General features: G+C 30.0%; 2 protein-coding genes across 2 annotated transcripts; both read right to left on the bottom strand.

The window, feature by feature from the left end:
- Positions 1 to 1,639: 1,639 nt before the first annotated feature.
- Positions 1,640 to 10,340, bottom strand: TRIADDRAFT_53903 (uncharacterized protein; the record flags this gene model as incomplete). Its single annotated transcript, XM_002109625.1, has 14 exons — positions 1,640 to 1,715; positions 2,184 to 2,255; positions 2,951 to 3,022; positions 3,138 to 3,209; positions 4,045 to 4,116; positions 4,434 to 4,505; positions 5,272 to 5,343; positions 5,541 to 5,612; positions 5,741 to 5,812; positions 6,088 to 6,159; positions 6,983 to 7,054; positions 8,762 to 8,833; positions 9,951 to 10,068; positions 10,322 to 10,340. 14 exons carry the CDS (start codon positions 10,338 to 10,340, stop codon positions 1,640 to 1,642), a joined length of 1,005 nt encoding a protein of 334 aa, XP_002109661.1.
- A 4,492-nt stretch (positions 10,341 to 14,832) lies between these two features.
- On the bottom strand, positions 14,833 to 16,155 carry TRIADDRAFT_53902 (uncharacterized protein; the record flags this gene model as incomplete). Its single annotated transcript, XM_002109624.1, has 1 exon — positions 14,833 to 16,155. One exon carries the CDS (start codon positions 16,153 to 16,155, stop codon positions 14,833 to 14,835), a length of 1,323 nt encoding a protein of 440 aa, XP_002109660.1.
- Positions 16,156 to 18,867: the final 2,712 nt, after the last annotated feature.

The following is an 18,867-nucleotide window of genomic DNA, read 5'->3' as shown; positions in this document are numbered from 1 at the left end:
TAGGGTTCAACGTAGGGAGACCTTCAAGACTTAATAGAAAATCACAATCTAATTTATTGTTGGCGAACTCGCCGTTTATATAGGTTTCGGACCTAAAATCGGTTTAGCTACAAAAGTCACCTCGTCTATTAGAAATTAACCAAATTAATATCCTAAAGAGATTCTATCTGTACCGATTAGATACAGTCTAATCGTATTAAATTTACTGTAACAGTATTAAAATAATCAATGCTTATTATTAGTTTAACAGATACACATAAAGCTATCCTATTAAGACATTTCCTATAAACTTAGGAATTGTACTTTGAACCTTAACAACTTGGAGGTGATAGATATAATCCAGTTTAGCTGGTTGTCAATTACTATTTTAGTCTATGTAATCCTAAATTAAGGATATTAACTGTTAACCACTAAGATTACAATTAAGGAAACCGTAAAACATTTCTGAGATACAAACATATATAGAACGTAACATAGAAATAAAGTATATGCCACGAAGATAACTTTCGTGACAACAGTATACTAATCGATAGCGATTCTTTCAATCTTTCACTGTAGTGCAATGAAACTGGGGTACCGATAATAGTTTGTGTGGTATATAGTGCCGTCCTTGCATTCAATTGTACATGTTAAGAGATGATAATCATGCAAAAGTTTTGATACAAACATTATCTTCAACTTTTGAGGAAACTTTAGCGTTAAAAATGTCTGCCAATCAATGACTTTAAATCTGTTTTTCGATAAATCGCTGAAATCCGAATCAGGAAAGCATAATGCTGATATTATTCCCTTGTAAGTAACACCGTGAGTTCCGTCGCAAGTAACTCAGATTAAATAAAATCATTTACGCAAGATACAAGTATTTAACCGTAACTTACAGTTGTGTTAACGATGGCCACGACGAAAAATTCATCTTTCTAGAATATGCCAATTTGTTTTGAGAAAGATTTCTGAAATATAGCGTATTATAACTTGTATTAATGAAGAAACTTTCAAACTAGCTTAATGCTAAAAGTGAAAGCTGTTTCAAATTTGAAGGGAATTTATTTTCCTGTCGAGTTTGAGGCTTAACTATGTATTCCTCAGACAATAATTTAGCATTACTAGAACTGCTAGAGTTCTAAAGCGTTCTACTAGCTTTCAAAATGCAATTGTAAAGAAATAAATCTCTAATGATAAACTTACAAGGTTAAACAATCACAAAATTGAAATCTGGTAAGATCATCCATGTGATTCGAAGACAGATCTCTGATGATAAAATTCAACCATTTATTGAGATTATAATCTTCATATAGACGAATCTCGTTATGTTACTCGTAAACATATATACAAAATGCTATCAGTTATTAGCGATAGATCAACAGAATATAAAGCAATTAAAATCCAAATTTGTTCGGTAGCCTTATTGTATAACTTGTTGCCCTTACCATATTCAATAGCATTAGAAATAGATAGACGATTCAAATTAGTACTCTAACTGAACTTACAAAATATTTGTTGTACCAGTTATATTTAGCTGGCGGAATTGATGAATATTAAGACTTGAAAGCTCGCTAGGTATCAAGTTACAAATCTATTAGTGTGATTTATTCAAATACTAAGTCTATGCCCATACCTATATTAGCGTAGCTGCTAACACTTACAAAGATGTCATGTTGATACTGTCAGGTAAGAATAAACCAGAAAAATTTCTTAAAGGATTTCCGCTAAGTTTTCTAATTTAGGCAATTCATAAGGTCAATCCACATACTTAAGAATTTTTACTAATGTGCAAGATTAATACAGATTAAACCTTATTGATTTTAGTACCGAAGAATACAGTAGTACTCCATGAATATCAGACTAAATGATCCGCCATAACGAAAGTATCTGATAATTTAATTCGACATAAAGTATATCAATACACAACTGAGCTATTTTACGTATCGTAAAAGCACTAAACCAACAAATTATGGCCTATTTTACTGATATAAAACATAAGTTAAGGTTAACATATATTACCTATTAGGATAGATTTAAGCATATGCTATAATAACTCGTAAAGTTACAGATATTTTACTTCAGCAAGGAAAGTAATGACAATATAGACTTTTTACCCGAATAGGCTTTACCCGATCAAATAATTAATAGGCAACATAAACTGATAAACATAATGAGCCTCTCAAAGGTAATTGCACACTTACAATTCTCTAAGCTTTATTAGATCCTTCAAAGCAAAAGAGTCAATTACAGAAATTTTATTCGTATTTATGGACCTATATAGGTGTGAAATAAAACATTAAATTAAGCTAAAAGAATACATAAGTAAATTCAATACAAGATCTGTATTGCCACTTAATTTTTAGGTATTTATATACAAACAGTTTCTGCAGCTGATTTGTGCCTTCAAATGCATTATTTTCAATAGATGTAACAATGTTTTCATCCAGAATACTATTTTTATTAAAATTGAATTATGCTAAGTTAGCTTCCAAATATATTACTAAACTTACGTGGAAAACCCACATCAGCTACGCTACAGGAAACTGCAATTGATATTAGCCTATAAATTCACACTAAACGATAGTGTTTTCTTGAACAAATAAATTTACATACAGTGTGGATAGCAAGCTTATATTTCGAAATGGAAATAATTCAGGAATTAGATTATCTGAAAAATCCCTAGAAACGTGTAAATTCCCATTTACCTTTAAGGCTAATATCTGCAAATAACATCAATACGCGCGTTTTATATATCGTAATTTAATATATATATGACGCTTACATATACGTTACTGATGCAAGACCCTGAAATGCACCGACACTGATATTTGAAATGCTGTTTGAATTCATGTGCCTAGTAGCGGAAGTAAAACTTAGCCAGGTACATTTGAACTAATTTAAGTTAAAACATTACCATAATGATAGACTGCCAAAGATTTTAAGAAGTTTCTAGTAGTTAAAAACGTACAGATTTGATAAACTTTTTAAATACTTGAACGAGCCCTTTTCAAGAGATTCAATAGAATTGATACTGATAAATCTGTAATTTAAATAAAATATCAAATATTGTGAAATAAGAAAATATTTCAGATACTGTGTGCTAAGCAACTAATGCCCGATAGCAAGATCATACATCCTCAAAGGAAACTACTTACAGATTTCGTAAGCGATAGAGACATTTGAATGTTTCGCTAGAAATATCGCTAATGAAATTCTGCGTTAAGTACCTGAAAATAATCGATACAAATAACTTAAAATCATAAAGTTATAAGTTAAAAAAGGGCAATATCGTAAGTAATCGAAGTGTAACATCAATTTTCGTAACAAAAAATTTCGAATTAAAAGCAGGTATACGAGTAGATATAATACATACAACTGCAACAAATTATAGGTATGGCAAAATGTATTCGCAGGAATTGAGTATATGCTATTAACACCTACATTACTGCAGAATATAAAAATATTGAACTTAGTAATATGTTATCAAAGAGAGATTTACATATTAGATGCTATTTTATAGCAAAATAGGTTGTAATTTACTACCTTTAGCAAAGGTTGTATTATACTAAAAATATTTAGAGATCATATTAATTCTGTTCGTCGACTAAATTATCTCTAATTGATATCTATCGGTAATTGTTGTATAAGTGTTAGAAATAGCTAATTAGCTATACTCAACTAATCACTAGCTGGATAGACGGAAAATAAGAATGCACTTTAGCTAAATGCAATTATTATTTCGATATAAGTTATATCATTCAAATTCAAAGGTAACACTATATATTATGACATCGACATTAACTTTAATTACGTAAAACTTGGTAAACGGATGTATTTGGCAAACCCCAAAGTCGTAATATCCAAAAATTTTTGTAACTTTTAATTAGTGAATTTATTGTTATTTCTTGTTAGAAACTCATGATCTTGGTTGATATCGCCTAATTTTGTATCTATATTTACTTTTCTTTATCGTTTTAATCACCTAATTTGTAACTACGATATAAGCACTAAAATAACTAATGATTTTTTCTTTGTATCACTAACAATAAACAGTAAACTTACAGCACTGTTAAACTTTTCAATCCGAAGAAGGTCGCGTTGGATATATGTTTAAGGTTATTGTCATTCAGATACCTGCGAATTAATTAGGTGCGGAAAACGGATATGTTAATCTTTGCCGTTAGAAATAATCCTCAAGTACAGTAATCCAAAAAAGAATTAGATACTGTTAACGTTGACAAAGACGTACAGATTCTTCAAACTTTTTAACTGTTGGAAGGATTTTGGTTCTATATTCAAGATCTTATTCATTCCTATTTTTCTTTAATCGATACATAAATGAAACGTTATTTTTAGACCTCTACGATCTAGGTATAAGTTATCTCTTTGCATATTATATTAACATAAATTTGTACTAATGGGGTCTCGCTAGATAACCGTTCAGAACCTACAAGGTTTCCAATTTTGTTAAACAAGCAAAGGTATCCTTTCTTATTTCATCAAGTTCGCATCTTTCTATGGTCCTAAGATTAGGAGAGTAAATTATAATCATTACAAAAATATATAGATTAGTTTTTGTTAGGCTAAATGGAAGTCCTGATAATATATCTGCACGAATCTAAAGTTACAATATCTTTTAAAAATAGATTGTTACAAACTATGTTTTGCAATAACTCGTTTTACAATGGCAGCCATTAAAATATCTCAAACAATTTGTATAGTAGGCTAGCGCTTAGTCATATGCTCGCATAACTCCAAAATTTTAATATCTATTCTTTGAAATTCGTACAAGCTGCTCAATCCTGGAGTATGGCAGAATGAGTCTTTTTCTATATTCTTAATAGCACTGCCCTGTAAATTTCTGACATTCAACAAGGAGAAATTATGAATAATATAATCTTTATTATGATGAATGATACCTAGTTAAGTTCTTATCAATAAATATATTCAATTAAGGCATCTTAATTCTTTGTAGAATAATTAAAACAAAGTATGAATAGATATACTACGGTATGCTATTTAATATTTAATCTTTATAGTTTGTAGCAATATCTCATTTCTATGTTTTCATATACTATAAAAGCATACAAGGTCTGAAGGTTATCCAAGCAGTTGAAGTCATTTTTATTGATGTACGTTAAATCAACTTTTTTCATGTTTCTACGTGAAATAAAAGAATATAAACTAAAGCATTGACCAATAAAATCTCAAATAGATGAATTACAAAACGAAATATCAGTAAATAAGTAATTCAATTAAAATTACGCTCATTCTTCTTATAATACTTACAAGGTATGTAAGCGTTGCATACCACAAAAAGAATTAGGGTGAATAGTTTTGATTGGATTTAACGAAATATCCCTACCGCATATAGCAAGAAAGAAATGTTCAACATTCTCCTAAAATTGCCAATGGCATAAAATCTAGATTACAGACATCTTGTAAATAGGTTACTATTACTTTTCTGAAAGCTGTTATTTTTCGCACCGTATGCTTAAAAATTATTCGAAATACTTAGTATGGCAATGTTCGTACATTTATTTAAGCCTAGAACTTACAATATTTGTAATTTTTTTAAACAACCTAAGGTCTGATTGTTGATATCTTCTAACTTATTACCATGCAGATATCTTATGTAAAGTTAGCAAGAATAGAAATTCATATTAGTCAAACGTCTACCTCTTTAAAAATAAATCGTTAAAGAAATCATTAAACTATAGATCATACTAAAAAATCCTATAAAATACAGAATTCTTACAGGTTGACTAAAGCTTCCGATTCGCAGAAGCTTGAGCTTCCAACCTCTTCGATTAAATTAAAGTGAAGATACCTGAGAATATTTTAATATTTAAAACATTTATTACTATATATTCCAATGTTAATAACTTTTTAATCTTACCTTTACACTGTGGTAAAACTAAAGTACTTCTATTGTGGCTAAATCGATAGTTATGGAGGTATTCATATAATAATAAGTACGATATCATAGAAACTAGAAGGTTTTGACTTAACAAGCATTCGTTTCTCTTTTGTTGCTAAGTTGCTAAGTTGAATACAGTATGTTAAATGTCGTCACAGCTTTTGGGCTAAGCAGACCTCACTTACAAGTATTTTAAATTGGTATTTTTTCCAAAGAGGCTTTCTTTATAGGAAGTTAAAATATTATATGACAGATATCTAGAAATTATTGATATTAGTTATCGTAATATTTTATGCAATAATAGCTATTTAACCAAGAAGCTGATATCATTAAGATAGTTTATAAAATTGTGAATCTAGATCATACATTTCCGAGAGCGAAGTTAAACTTTTGAATGAGTCCCTCGCAATGTAGGAGATTTCATTCATTGCTAAATCTCTGTGATAGAATTCAAATTTAAAAATAATAGCTAAATAATTTAATTATTAATAGGAGAAATAATTTCAGCCCAATAGAGTATTTATTTATTATCGCAATTTATCTGGCTATTATTATATCATATTAACTTAATTTTATATTCTATTTAAGCTAACTAAATCTTTTGCAAATTACATCAGGAAAAATAATATAAGAATCTGTCTTTGATTAAAGCCAATGAAATTACTACAATATCAATAACTATAATTCTTGCTTTGATGTTATTATCAGTTTGAAGTAATCGACGATAAGCAGTCATATCAGAAAATATCATTAATAAGCTATAATTACGGAAAATTTTTTAGGCATGATATCTGCTATTCTTAATGGCTCTCAATCAGATGAGAATCGAAAATTTATTTACTAGGATGGAAATTAAATTTTAAACAATCTTACTGTATTAATAAATCTACGCTAACAAATTTTGGAAAGCAATTCTTTTTAAAACATACAAAGACGTCAATTTGGTAAGGCAGGCGAAGGTATTATTGCTTATTTCCTTTAAATAATTCCCATAATATATCCTAAAAGAGAACCCGAATCATTCCTATTGAAGGCTAACTAGGAGAGAATTAAAGCTAAGAAGAAATTTTGTTAACATACAATTCTTGTAATTCAGGAAACAAACAAAAGAAATCTTCTGGAATTTCGGTTAATTCAGCAACTGCAAGGCTCCTATTCCAAAGAAAGTCAAGCTGAAAACTGTTATAGCACTAGCTATAGAAGCAATAATAAAATCTCACTAATTCACCCTTTTGAATCTAGTATACGAGTATAAACAAAAATGAAGATCATTTCTTTTGGTTCATGTGTGATTGTAATCTGATGCGTGTTCATATTGATATAATAAAATTATCGATATTATTGAAATTATTTACCTTAAATATCAAATAAATATCATTAATACGTCTCTTTTATCATTTGCACAGCATTTTAACCTATCTACATGCTTGATATATATATATACGTGCTCCATCAACAGTATGAGAGTAATAAGTCTCAATGTTACAGTGTTGTTATACACTGTAATATCGAGATTATAGTCGAAATATCTATATTAGGATAATTTTGTTGGTTTACCCTTATTTAGTGAGATTTTGATTCAAATATGCGATAGAGTATTAGCTTTTATGGTAGTGATACATATACATGCATATAGCATACTGAAATTGATAAAATCCAGAATAATCTTGTTACAATTCAAATCACTGTGAGTATAACTTACTTATGGTAAATTGTAGATTATCATCGAAATATTCCGGGATAGGATATATTGTAATCTGACTATTTTGTATTTAGTCATTAGATGCCTCTGTTCATATATACTGTTGTCTTCATTAGATACCAGAAGATAAAATTAGCTTTTGATTCATTAGAAGGTTTCAACGTTAACATTACTAACTAGGATGTCTAACTATTGTAAATGAGTATAAAAATACGGTATATCGCATAATAAAGGGAGTTCTTGAGATTAGTGTTTAACGTAAAATACGAGGTGTCTAAGTCTTTATGTAGTCTACTAGTATAGGAAAAGTCTTCCTGACAGGGTAGATATTGCTTCCTGATACGTAGTTTAGGGAATCGACTTATTGATTGTACATTACATTATCTTGTCGAAGAGCCGTTTTGTAACACTCAATTTAAATATTAAATTATTGTTTTGGTGTTCGCTTGATCATAAGTGATTTCTTACTTTGAGGATATTTAATACGAGGAAATGCAGTCTTTGAACTAATATAACAGTAAAACCAGTCCGTAACTGAAAATAAACTATTAAACTGCCGAAATATGATACTTAGATGCTACGTTAATAACTTACTGCACTGTTTGGAATCAGCATGAGTAATCAATTATTTATTTTGGCGAAAGATGGACCATCATTAAATAATATTACCTTTAATATTTTTTAGTGAAGTTACAATAGCATTGTAAAGTATCCATTATCACTTACAAAACGTTTAGAGTCTTGAGGCAATTAAAGCTAGAGCTATTTAGTTCTCCTAGTTGGTTGAACGATAAGTACCTTTATTATTAGATTAAATCGGTTCAGTTTGTTAGAAATTGCGCTCATATAAATATCTTTGATCACTTTAGCTAATTAAATTTGTCTTCGCACTTATTATAGCTATCAGGAAAAGTTAAATATATTTCTTAAGGCACATCATAATTAAGCATTAAATAAAGAGCTTACAATTCTAGAAGCCCACTGATTCGACAAAATGTATTAGGCTGGATCGTTTCAAGTCCGTTACTGCTTAGGTCTCTTTTATATGAATAATTAGCACATTAGATCAAAGATTTCAGTTAATTAATAAAATCTTGTCGGTATGGAAAACTACTTATCACTTTAACAAATATGTATCACTGTATTCAATTACTTACATGATTTCTAAATTCGGATAAATTATAAAGTCGGTTTGGTTGATGACTTTAATGCTATTTTCATACATACTCCTAAATAAAAGCAAGAATTAATGAAAAAATGGAATGTTTAATTTATAGAGCTTCCATTTTAAATTTTATGTGAAGTCCTATTGATTTAGGGTATCATTAATAATAATAAAATGTTGTGAAGATGTATGCTAATACACCTGGTAAAATCTTTATTAATTACACTTTATAATCTATAGCAAAAAATCAATTTTAAAATCATAAATGAAGTTTACAGTAAAGGATAGGGATATAATAAAGCCATGTTTCCATGATAATTCTATATAGCATCTTATAATCTGGGAATACTATCAGTTATTGTCTATTATTATTGCCAGGGTTAATTTTTATGCCTGCCGATGTTCAGTCTTACTAGTACAAACTTACGGTAAAAGCGTTAGAAAAGAATGCCGAAATAATAAACATTAGTAGTATACTGGATCAGTATAAATTTATTTTATTTTGATTAGAAGTACCAAAGATCATATAAGCATAGTGATGCTACTATATATCAAGTCTTAAGACGATTCAGACTTTGTTCGCGTTGCATTGCTGACTATTTTTAATGTAGCACTTTTAAGTATTTCAATGATAGAAATGTGAACAAACTGAGTTTCGCGCGACGTATAGTATAATAAAATAAATTAAAATACATCTCATAAGTTAGTATGGACTATTATGGTGATATTAGAAGCAAAATATCTTAGCTTTATAGCGAAATTCCAGAGAAGTAAGATAAGTAATTATAAGCATGGAACGTATTTCCGCTGGTATTATATAATTTTTAACCTAGTATCAGTAATTTCCCAGTTTAGTTTAATTGTGCCAAGGACGCAAAGGAAGCTAAGCTAATTGCTATTGCTGTGATGGCAAAATGAATAAGTTAGGGTATGTATCTCATTAATCCGTTCTGACTATCAATTGCATTCATAATATAGGACATATCTAGTCTTATGCAAAGTAATGTAATAAATAAAGGATTGGTAGTAATAATTTTAGTTATGTTATTAAAAATATACTAGTAACGACTAACAATATCACGTACAATTTTTAGATTTAAATTTATCTTTTATTCTTTTTCAGAAATGGCCCCATTAACAGCTGTAGATATAGTTCCAATAGAATTGTTATATAAACTTACATTTCTAAATATTTATCTGGTGAGGAATTTATTACGGGAATCTTGTTGATACTAGCATGTTTACACTGCAATATGCTGGAATCACAAACGCAAAACTCTGGACATAATTTAACGTTTCCTAAAAGAGAATCATAACTTTAATTTACTAGAATAGATTTGAAAATTGATAACAAAGATGACATATAATTACTTCTACATATTCAACTATAAATGTAATACTAAACACAATGTAAATTATAGAATGTTTATCGCAACCCTTAATTTCAATAACCGTGAAGATTTATTTTAACTTCCGTCAAACATGCACCTACGAGTATTATGCCTATTTGAATCGAACAAAGATCTACTCTGTTTAAAGTTTTGGGAGTTACCTGTAATCGATTTGATCATTATCGAAAGGATCAAAATGCTAGCAATTTTGATTAAATTTATACAGAATTGAAGGTGTGACATCATAAGCATTATGCCTGAATATCTGGCAAGAAACGATAGGAAATTGGCTTGAAAAATTCATTAATTATGGAGCATTGCGATTGAAGAAAACGGTCTTGATTGTGGCTTTTGATCAGCTTTCCTTTGAAAATTTGACTTAGTCTGTAATTATTGAAATGCATTATTTAACTACGCAGAATTACAAACATAAGGAGAATCCTCCACTTCATTCACTCATTACATTGCTGACAAAAACAACCTTATGCTCTAATGAATCATAATTAATTAATTTTTTACCTATTTTAAAATCAATGCTGGGTGTATACCATTTCGTTTTCAGTAACATTACAAACCTATCATAGCAAATAATATGGACTTCTTTTTATAAACAATTGGTTCAATACGATAAAAATTCTGCTTTTCAATTATTTTAAATTGTAAGGTTTCTATACCCAGTTTCTGTTTGAATGAAACTTTGTACGAAATTTGGATACGTTTACAGTATAAGAACGGTCATTTGCTGACTGCCTATCAGAAATTTGCTTAGTGATCTAAAAATTTTCCTAAATCCACGCATTCGGGCTCTTAATAGTATTGTACTTAAGGATTATGTCTACATCTTACAGCTGATTATAGTGCTCGATATATTCTTCATTGTATATGCATAAAAATTTAACCATAAAATTATCTGCATATTTCGTACAAACACAATCCGTGCAATTTCGATCGTAAATTTACGAACTAGTCAATGAGTCTTTGTTGTTTAATGTAAGATTTTGAATTTTTTTAGCAGATTAATAATATGATCCGCCGAAATAATTTGAACAATCCATCAATAAGCGAAATCCAGAAACAAAAACCATGAATATATATTATACTAAATTGCTATATAAATGCTGGTTTATACGGCCTGATTCGATGAGCATGTATATCGCTTTATTTCGTAAATCCCGCCATTCTACATAACGTTAGGAATAAGTAAGATTCAGGACAGCATATAATTTAAGGCTATAGCAAATACAGCAACAAAAGCGGTAAAAATATTTTTTCATGTTCACTTATTACATTAAAAAATTAAAATTAATTGCTATTGTTAAAGCCAGAACCTCTTTTAGGCCTTGGTGAACATAGCCTGAGCAAAACAATGGCAATTAAATCAATTATAAATTATCAATAAAAATGAAGGGATGCCATGATTTTTAAAAGATGCTCTAGGCGAATATTCTATGCTGTAACAAACTAAAATCATTTCTTCTTTAAGAATATCGCTATTAATTTTGTGAAGAGGATATGATCATCTATTAACGTATACTCATTTTAATATACATTAATGCACAAAGTATAGTAGTTTTGGTCTTGAGTAAGCAACCAAGAGCTCATTATAGGTTTTACTCTTCTGGATTTGATAATACCTAAGTTTATTGTAAATGGAAAACGCTGCGGTAATTTTGATAATTACAGTATTTATATCAGTTAAAAATACATGAATGTTAGTTTACAGTATGTAACAGGCCCTTTCTAAAATAGCAAGTAATTAAGTTGCCCTCGCACTATAATTTCTAATTTCTAAACAGTATGGAATCATACAATTAGGTGTTTCAAACACAGAAAAGGAATCATTTGCTTGCAGGTAGTATCACTGCATATCAGAACTTTGTGTCTTCGAAATTTTTTTAGATTAGGATTGAATATTTCTTTGTTAAGGCGATAGTAATGATGAAGTTGCATAACAAAATATAAAGCTGTTAAAGATAGAAATCTCTTATTGATCTATTTCTGCAGCTTCTTTGCATGAATAAAATTTTTTAAAATGGTTACAAATTGCTGAAATATTTTAAACTACAATGCATATCTACGTTTATAATTTATAGAATAAATTGAGCAAATTAATACTTGTATTGTCATCTGCATTTAGGACTATAGTATTTCAGATGCATAACTTAATCTAGTAAACTAGAATTTTTCTATACTTCTGTAGACATTACTGCCATTAGCTATGGTGCAACGGACTTCCATTACTAGATATATAAGTTACGTATCTATATTTAAGACTACTATTAATAATTCGACAGGATGTTGCTTATATTTATGCTCATCGATGCTCTAGCAGATAATTTCATCAACTGGAATTTACGGCCTGTAAGATGTCAGCCATGCTAAATATGCTCAAAATTGTGCTATTAATCTATGGTCGAAGACTAGGTTAGGTTATGACGGTACGCTATTAGGCATAAGATTGGATCATCGCAACTCTACGCCTACTTTATATAAAATTTTGACCATAAAACTATGCTAGAAAATACCACCGTCAATGTGTAGTTAACGCTATTCAATTTATTATCATTACTTCTAGCAAAGCTTTACTAATGCTAACTGAAGGATAATTATTTAGGAATTAGCCATCAATATAATGTACTTTAATGTAATTGACACTGTTGAGCACCGTCGAATACCGGTATTGAAACAATTTAAATTCAATATTGTTATCTTAATAGTAAACGCTATTTAAGGGAGAGGAATCAGCAATAACACAACGTATCTTATCCGCTTTGCATTAATTACGACCACTAAATAAGCTAACGAGGACATGGTAGATTAACAAATTGTCTTTGTGTCAACCTTGACAGGACGCAAAAATGCATGAGCCAAAATCTGTTTTTTTCAATATATCTTAAAAAAATTATTGCAACGGAAATAAAGAGATTGATGTTGTTTAATATGTAGCGAATAAATGTGGAATTACTCACGAAAGCCTAGTTGGCTTGCTATTGCTTTGCGAAGTAACACTAGATAAGACATTAGTTACTATCAATAGCTTTATTACTTAAAGACTAAACTAAATATTTTTTAATATTATGGCCCCTACGCGTATATATTGTACATTCGAATACATGGAAGGGAGCAGACCAAATTTATTTCATATCAGTTTTTTGTTATACGTTGAATAAATGCCTTGTTATACTACGTAATATTCAATGTTACTACTAGAAGTTTAAAATGTAATTGTTATGGTTCTAATATAATTTATGCATTATAAAATTAGAAATGAAATAGGCATGCACTCGAAAAATATATGGGCCATTTATTTTGTTCACCAAGTGACCAAAAATGGCCGAGGAAGATGGATAGCATGAAATGTATATTGATAATAAAAATCAAAGTAAATTAATCAAATACGTTATTTAAGACATATCTTACGTATAAATCTATTTTCATATTTCTGATGCATAAGAATCGGTAAAGTTGCCCTGACCCTTCTGGAGATATCGTTTTAGATAACGCGGCTATGCTTCTAGGCGAATTAAAATGCAACGCGCACCCATTACTTTCAAAAAGCTAAATTTCTAACCTTGCCATAATTGCATTCAGCTCTTCCTTCATTACAAGATTTTTAGCCTATATTTTTGCAGTTCATATCAACTGTTGTGATTTTGAAATCCTTTACTCATAGTATATATCGATCAGCATTCGCTGACACTGCTTTCTAATTTTTAGTATCCGTCTGTATCAGACTTTTATAATAGGACTACCTGTAGGGGTACATACTGCATGTAAGCAGTCATGTAGCCAATAACTGTTCTAGGAAGAAATCAGTACAAACTTTTACTATGATGCATTTTGGTGGTTATTTATCCTTATTTTCATTTCAATTTGTAATTGATGCTTAATTGTGACGAATAAATTTACTACACGTCGTAACTTGCAGAAAGAGAAAATAATTTACAGCAATTTTTATGAGCCAGATCATCTACAGTATAGTATAGTAAAGTATAGATTAATTAATACTTTACTGTTAATTTTCGCGTTAGCTGCGATAATATTGTAGTACGGTACTTTAGCACATACTTTCTTCTTGTAACCCAATTTTTTATGTATGTAATGCGTAAGCTGATACAGCAGACGCTTTGCTACCTCTTCGATTAATGAAACTTAAGCTTATCCTTTTAACATTCTTTTACTAATTCATTCCATATAAATACTAGTAAAAAAAGCAGACTCATAAATATGTCAAAAATTTAAAACGAAAAGAATATACTCATTTCATTGCATGATTACATCTTTCTTTACCACAGTCGTACGCAAAATACTGCGATAATTTGATAAATATTATACCAATAAAGAGTATGTTGTTTGAATTACTTACATTTTACAAAACCTAACAGATATTTTCTCATAAGTTACTACATGAATAATATTGCAAAGGATTTGATATATTATATTTATGCTATCATCGGAATCAGAAAAAATTTTTGATGGGTTCACAGAATAAGCAAATTTATTGCTGCGTGTTTGAAATTTACTATCGAATTGTTGATAAATTCCTAAAAGAATAGCAATAGTCTAAATCTGAAATTTTGTATATTTAACGTATAGAAAAGGGAAGAAAAATAAATACAGTAAGATATTTATAAATTTGGAGAATTTTTTTCAGTAGGTAACTACTGTCTCCTTAAGAACTATTATTTTGAATATCTCGAGATCGCCTACGGCAAATGAAACGCTGGCAAGGATCGACATCATCGAGCATCAAATTTTTGTCATTTAGTTGCATAATAGCGGATTTTTTTCTGCTTGCTTTGTAGTCAAGATCAGTATTTGCTATCGGTTCCAATGGTAAAATTTCTTTACCTTGATCTTTGCCAGGATTACTACAAGATGCGGTCATCTTTGTCTTTTTACGAGGAATATCGCAATTTCCCATAATACCATTTATTCTTTGTGTGACTGCATCGAGATCAGAATCTTTCACAGGTACGACATTAGGATAAACTTTTAAAGGACGAAGGCATTTTAAAAACTCTATAATTTCTGCCATAGAAGAGTGTGCAGAATATAGAAACGAGTAAAAATTGGCACCTCTGGTAAAACAGCCTTGTTTCAACGCTTCCATATTATAGGCGAATGATAATGCACATGGTTTAATACGTAAAATTTTCAATTTCTTGCTATCAGGTGTGGGAGGCCCTGATAGAAGCCGACATCTACCTCTAATACACATATGAATTTTGGTTTCTTTATCAACTAAAGTAAGATTGGATCGAACTTCAGGTATATTATCATAGAGTTTGATTTGATCGCTGTGAACGAGAATTTTCGTCTTTAACTTCTTGGCAATTTCAGATAATAAATACTCATATCCTAATCTTGCTCGACAACGAAGGCAAACGACATGATTGGTACCTTGACAAAGCCATTGCTGTATCTTGTTGATGATCTGCTTTGTAATAGTTTTCCTCTTTGGAATAGTCATCATTTCAGGTAGGCAAAACGTTGTATCAAGATAGACAGAATCAATGGTGATTGCACTTAGATAATTATATACCATAAATTTATGTTCATCGCCCTCCATTCGAAAATCACCAGTATAAAGTATGTTGCCATGCTTACCTTCCAATAAGAACATCATCGATCCTGGACAGTGACCAGACGGTAAAAATGTAACTGCTACCGTCTCGATCTCAGTATACGACGTATCGAATGTTTGTTGTAATTCAATGAAGATCTTGTCATTGGTGGGAACACTTTGAAGGAATAATTTTAAGTGGGAGTAATTTGCATCTTTGATTAATATCGATTTGGTAATCTCTGAGCAATAAATACGAGACTTCGGTCGCCCATTTAGGTGAGTTCTAAAAGCAGGCGAATCGAGTCCTTTCATATGGTCTTGATGCAGATGAGATAGAAAATAGAAGTGCGCAGTAAAGTTCTGCTTCAAGAAGCAATCGATTGCAATCCATGGATATTCAGACACTCTACCATCGAAGGAACTCATTTCCTTCTAAAGAGAAAATATTCCGACTTTGAAGATTTTCCCGGTCTATTTTGAGTTGCAATCAACTTTGATAGTACACGTTTGAACTTGTTATCATGATGTCGCTTATATAAACATTTTAATTCAAGTACAGTACAGTACAATGTGTACAGTACAGCATAATATGTACTGTAACATTGCCTTGTACAGTATATACTGTAAGCAGCCGGCTTTCAATCCAATAAAGAAATAGTAGGAGTTAGTAGTTAGTATAGATTATATTATATTATACAATAGTAGGAGTTAGAAGTTAGTATTTCAATCCAATAAAGAAATACTAGGAGTTAGCTTTTAGTTTTTCAATAAAATAAAGACAGACTAGGAGTTAGTAGTTAGTTTTCAATCCAATAAAGACAGAGTAGGAGTTAGTAGTTAGTTTTTCAATCCAATAAAGAAATACTAGGAGTTAGTAGTTAGTTTTCAATCCAATAAAGAAATGTTAGGAGTTAGTATTTAGTTTTTCAATCCAATAAAGACAAAGTAGGATTAGTAGTTAGTTTTTTCAATCCAATATAGAGAGAGTAGGAGTTAGTAGTTAGTTTTTCTATCCAATACAGAGAGATTAGGGGTTAATAGTTAGTTTATCAATCCAATAAAGATAGAGTGGGAGTAGTAGTTAGTTTTTCAATGCAATAAAGACAACGTAGGAGTTAGTAGTTAGTTTTTCAATACAAAAAAAGCAAAGTAGGAGTTAGTAGTTAGTTTTTCAATACAAAAAAGACAAAGTAGGAGTTAGTAGTTAGTTTCACGTCAACATCAGCTATATGTTCAATTTCTTGTTTCGATGCTAATGGAGAGTAGTACGAACCCTCAATAAGGTTGTTAGTATTAACTATAGACAGTAATACAGTATAGTACAGGACAGTACTGACAGTGGTTCTAGTTGTATCACTGCATGTAAAATAATTGTTAAAGGACTGCTCATTTGCAAAATTTCATAGGAGGCTAATATCGCCTAGAAAATACGAGGTGCAAAGGCAATACAGTCATAGTGACATATAATAGTTTAATAAAATTGAGTACCACAACATCAATACAAGGTGCTAAACAATAATAGCTCTGACATCTAATACTTGTAATCATACTCAGAATTAGCTCGAAGTTATGAAACGTGATCAATTTTTAACCTGTAAAATAGATGTTAAGATCATTCACTTTCTTTATTAGTAGATCTATAAAGTGAATTCCCAATATAATAGTCAATACTACAAAATTTTTCATCCACTAATAATCGAATGATTTTATGGTTTGGAGGTCGAACGTCTAACTACACAAAAATATTTTCGCAAGGTTTTTAACTTAAAATGCTAGAGTATTGTAGACAATATAAAGTAAGGTGCCTATAACCAATTGAAGAAAATCTATGTAACTAAAGCTAGCTCTTACATTCTACTAGCTGACTATGAAGTTCTTTCTTTTATAACAAGCTTAATACTATTAGTACCCGCTCTTTGAATAGGAGTTAATAGTAGACTTTCGAAAGCTACTGTATAACTCAATGTTGGAATTATGCATGCAATAGTATTGAATTAAATTGGCTAGCTTAAGATAACCTATCACACATGATTGAAAATTTCAGATTGCATTTTAGAAATCATTCGCTGCGATACGTCTTGCAAGAGCTTAGTTATTTAGCTTACTGAAGTTTGTCTGAATAAATGTAGTGTCAACAAGTATTTATTATCTAATTTAATTTTGCTCTAAAATTTAGAGAATTTATTAAATCTTTTATCAAGAAAGCATCGCAATTAGAAATAAAGTAGATTTTTTCTTGTTACCTAAACTAACAAATTTGCTTACTGTATTATCAAATCATATTAATCGTATTAAAGTCTTGGTTCTATAGTATTGTTAGCCAGTGCACTATAATGTTTTCTATAGGCAAGTCGTAACTTTAATAAACGATTTTTATAAGCATTTAATACCTAGGTAAAATGTTCGCTTGATTACTCCGGCCAATCTCGATAAGCCATAAAATTATGTTTTGCTGTCAATTTCGGTATTTGTTTATGACGGAGCAATCATTTCATTACATGAATACTTAATAAATACCATATTGCCTCGAACAACCTGTCAACAAGACCTTGTAAATGACAATAAATCATAGTGCAACTTTACTTGATAGAACGGTAATTCTGTAAACTGGAATCCAAGAATAGTCGTACGTAGCAAATTTGGGAGCTCATTGAATAAAAAATTTCGTACAATATTGAATTACAGTTTGAATAAAATAATTTTTCTAGTCTGTCTATTCTATACGTAATTCATATTCTGTACATTTCTCGTTTTACATGCTTAACCATCACACATCATGCTTGCAAAGACTTTTACAGCTTATTACACACCCTTGCAGCAATTCTCTGTAGTATATATATATTGATTTTTATAAACTGTTGCTAACTTATAGTGTCTTGATTTCATCCATCAGATATTGTCATATTAGGGCTGCTATTTAAAATTTGAAACAGTATGGTATGGTAGCATTTCTTCAAGTTATGCTAACTAATTCTGCAGTTCTATATTTGATTGCGTCAATAGCTATATTTGATATACTTAGGTTACTAAGAATAGATATTATCTTGGCGCTGATATTGGATGATTGATAACTACTATATTAGAAATTGTTGATGACTAATATTAGCCAATGGACTAATCACGATATAAAATATATGG

Source organism: Trichoplax adhaerens, genomic scaffold (genome assembly GCF_000150275.1).
Source record: "Trichoplax adhaerens TRIADscaffold_2 genomic scaffold, whole genome shotgun sequence".
In the NCBI taxonomy this organism is placed as follows: Eukaryota; Metazoa; Placozoa; class Uniplacotomia; order Trichoplacea; family Trichoplacidae; genus Trichoplax; species Trichoplax adhaerens.
Note: the sequence above shows the minus strand (reverse complement) of the source record. Positions and strands in the feature narration are given on the sequence as shown.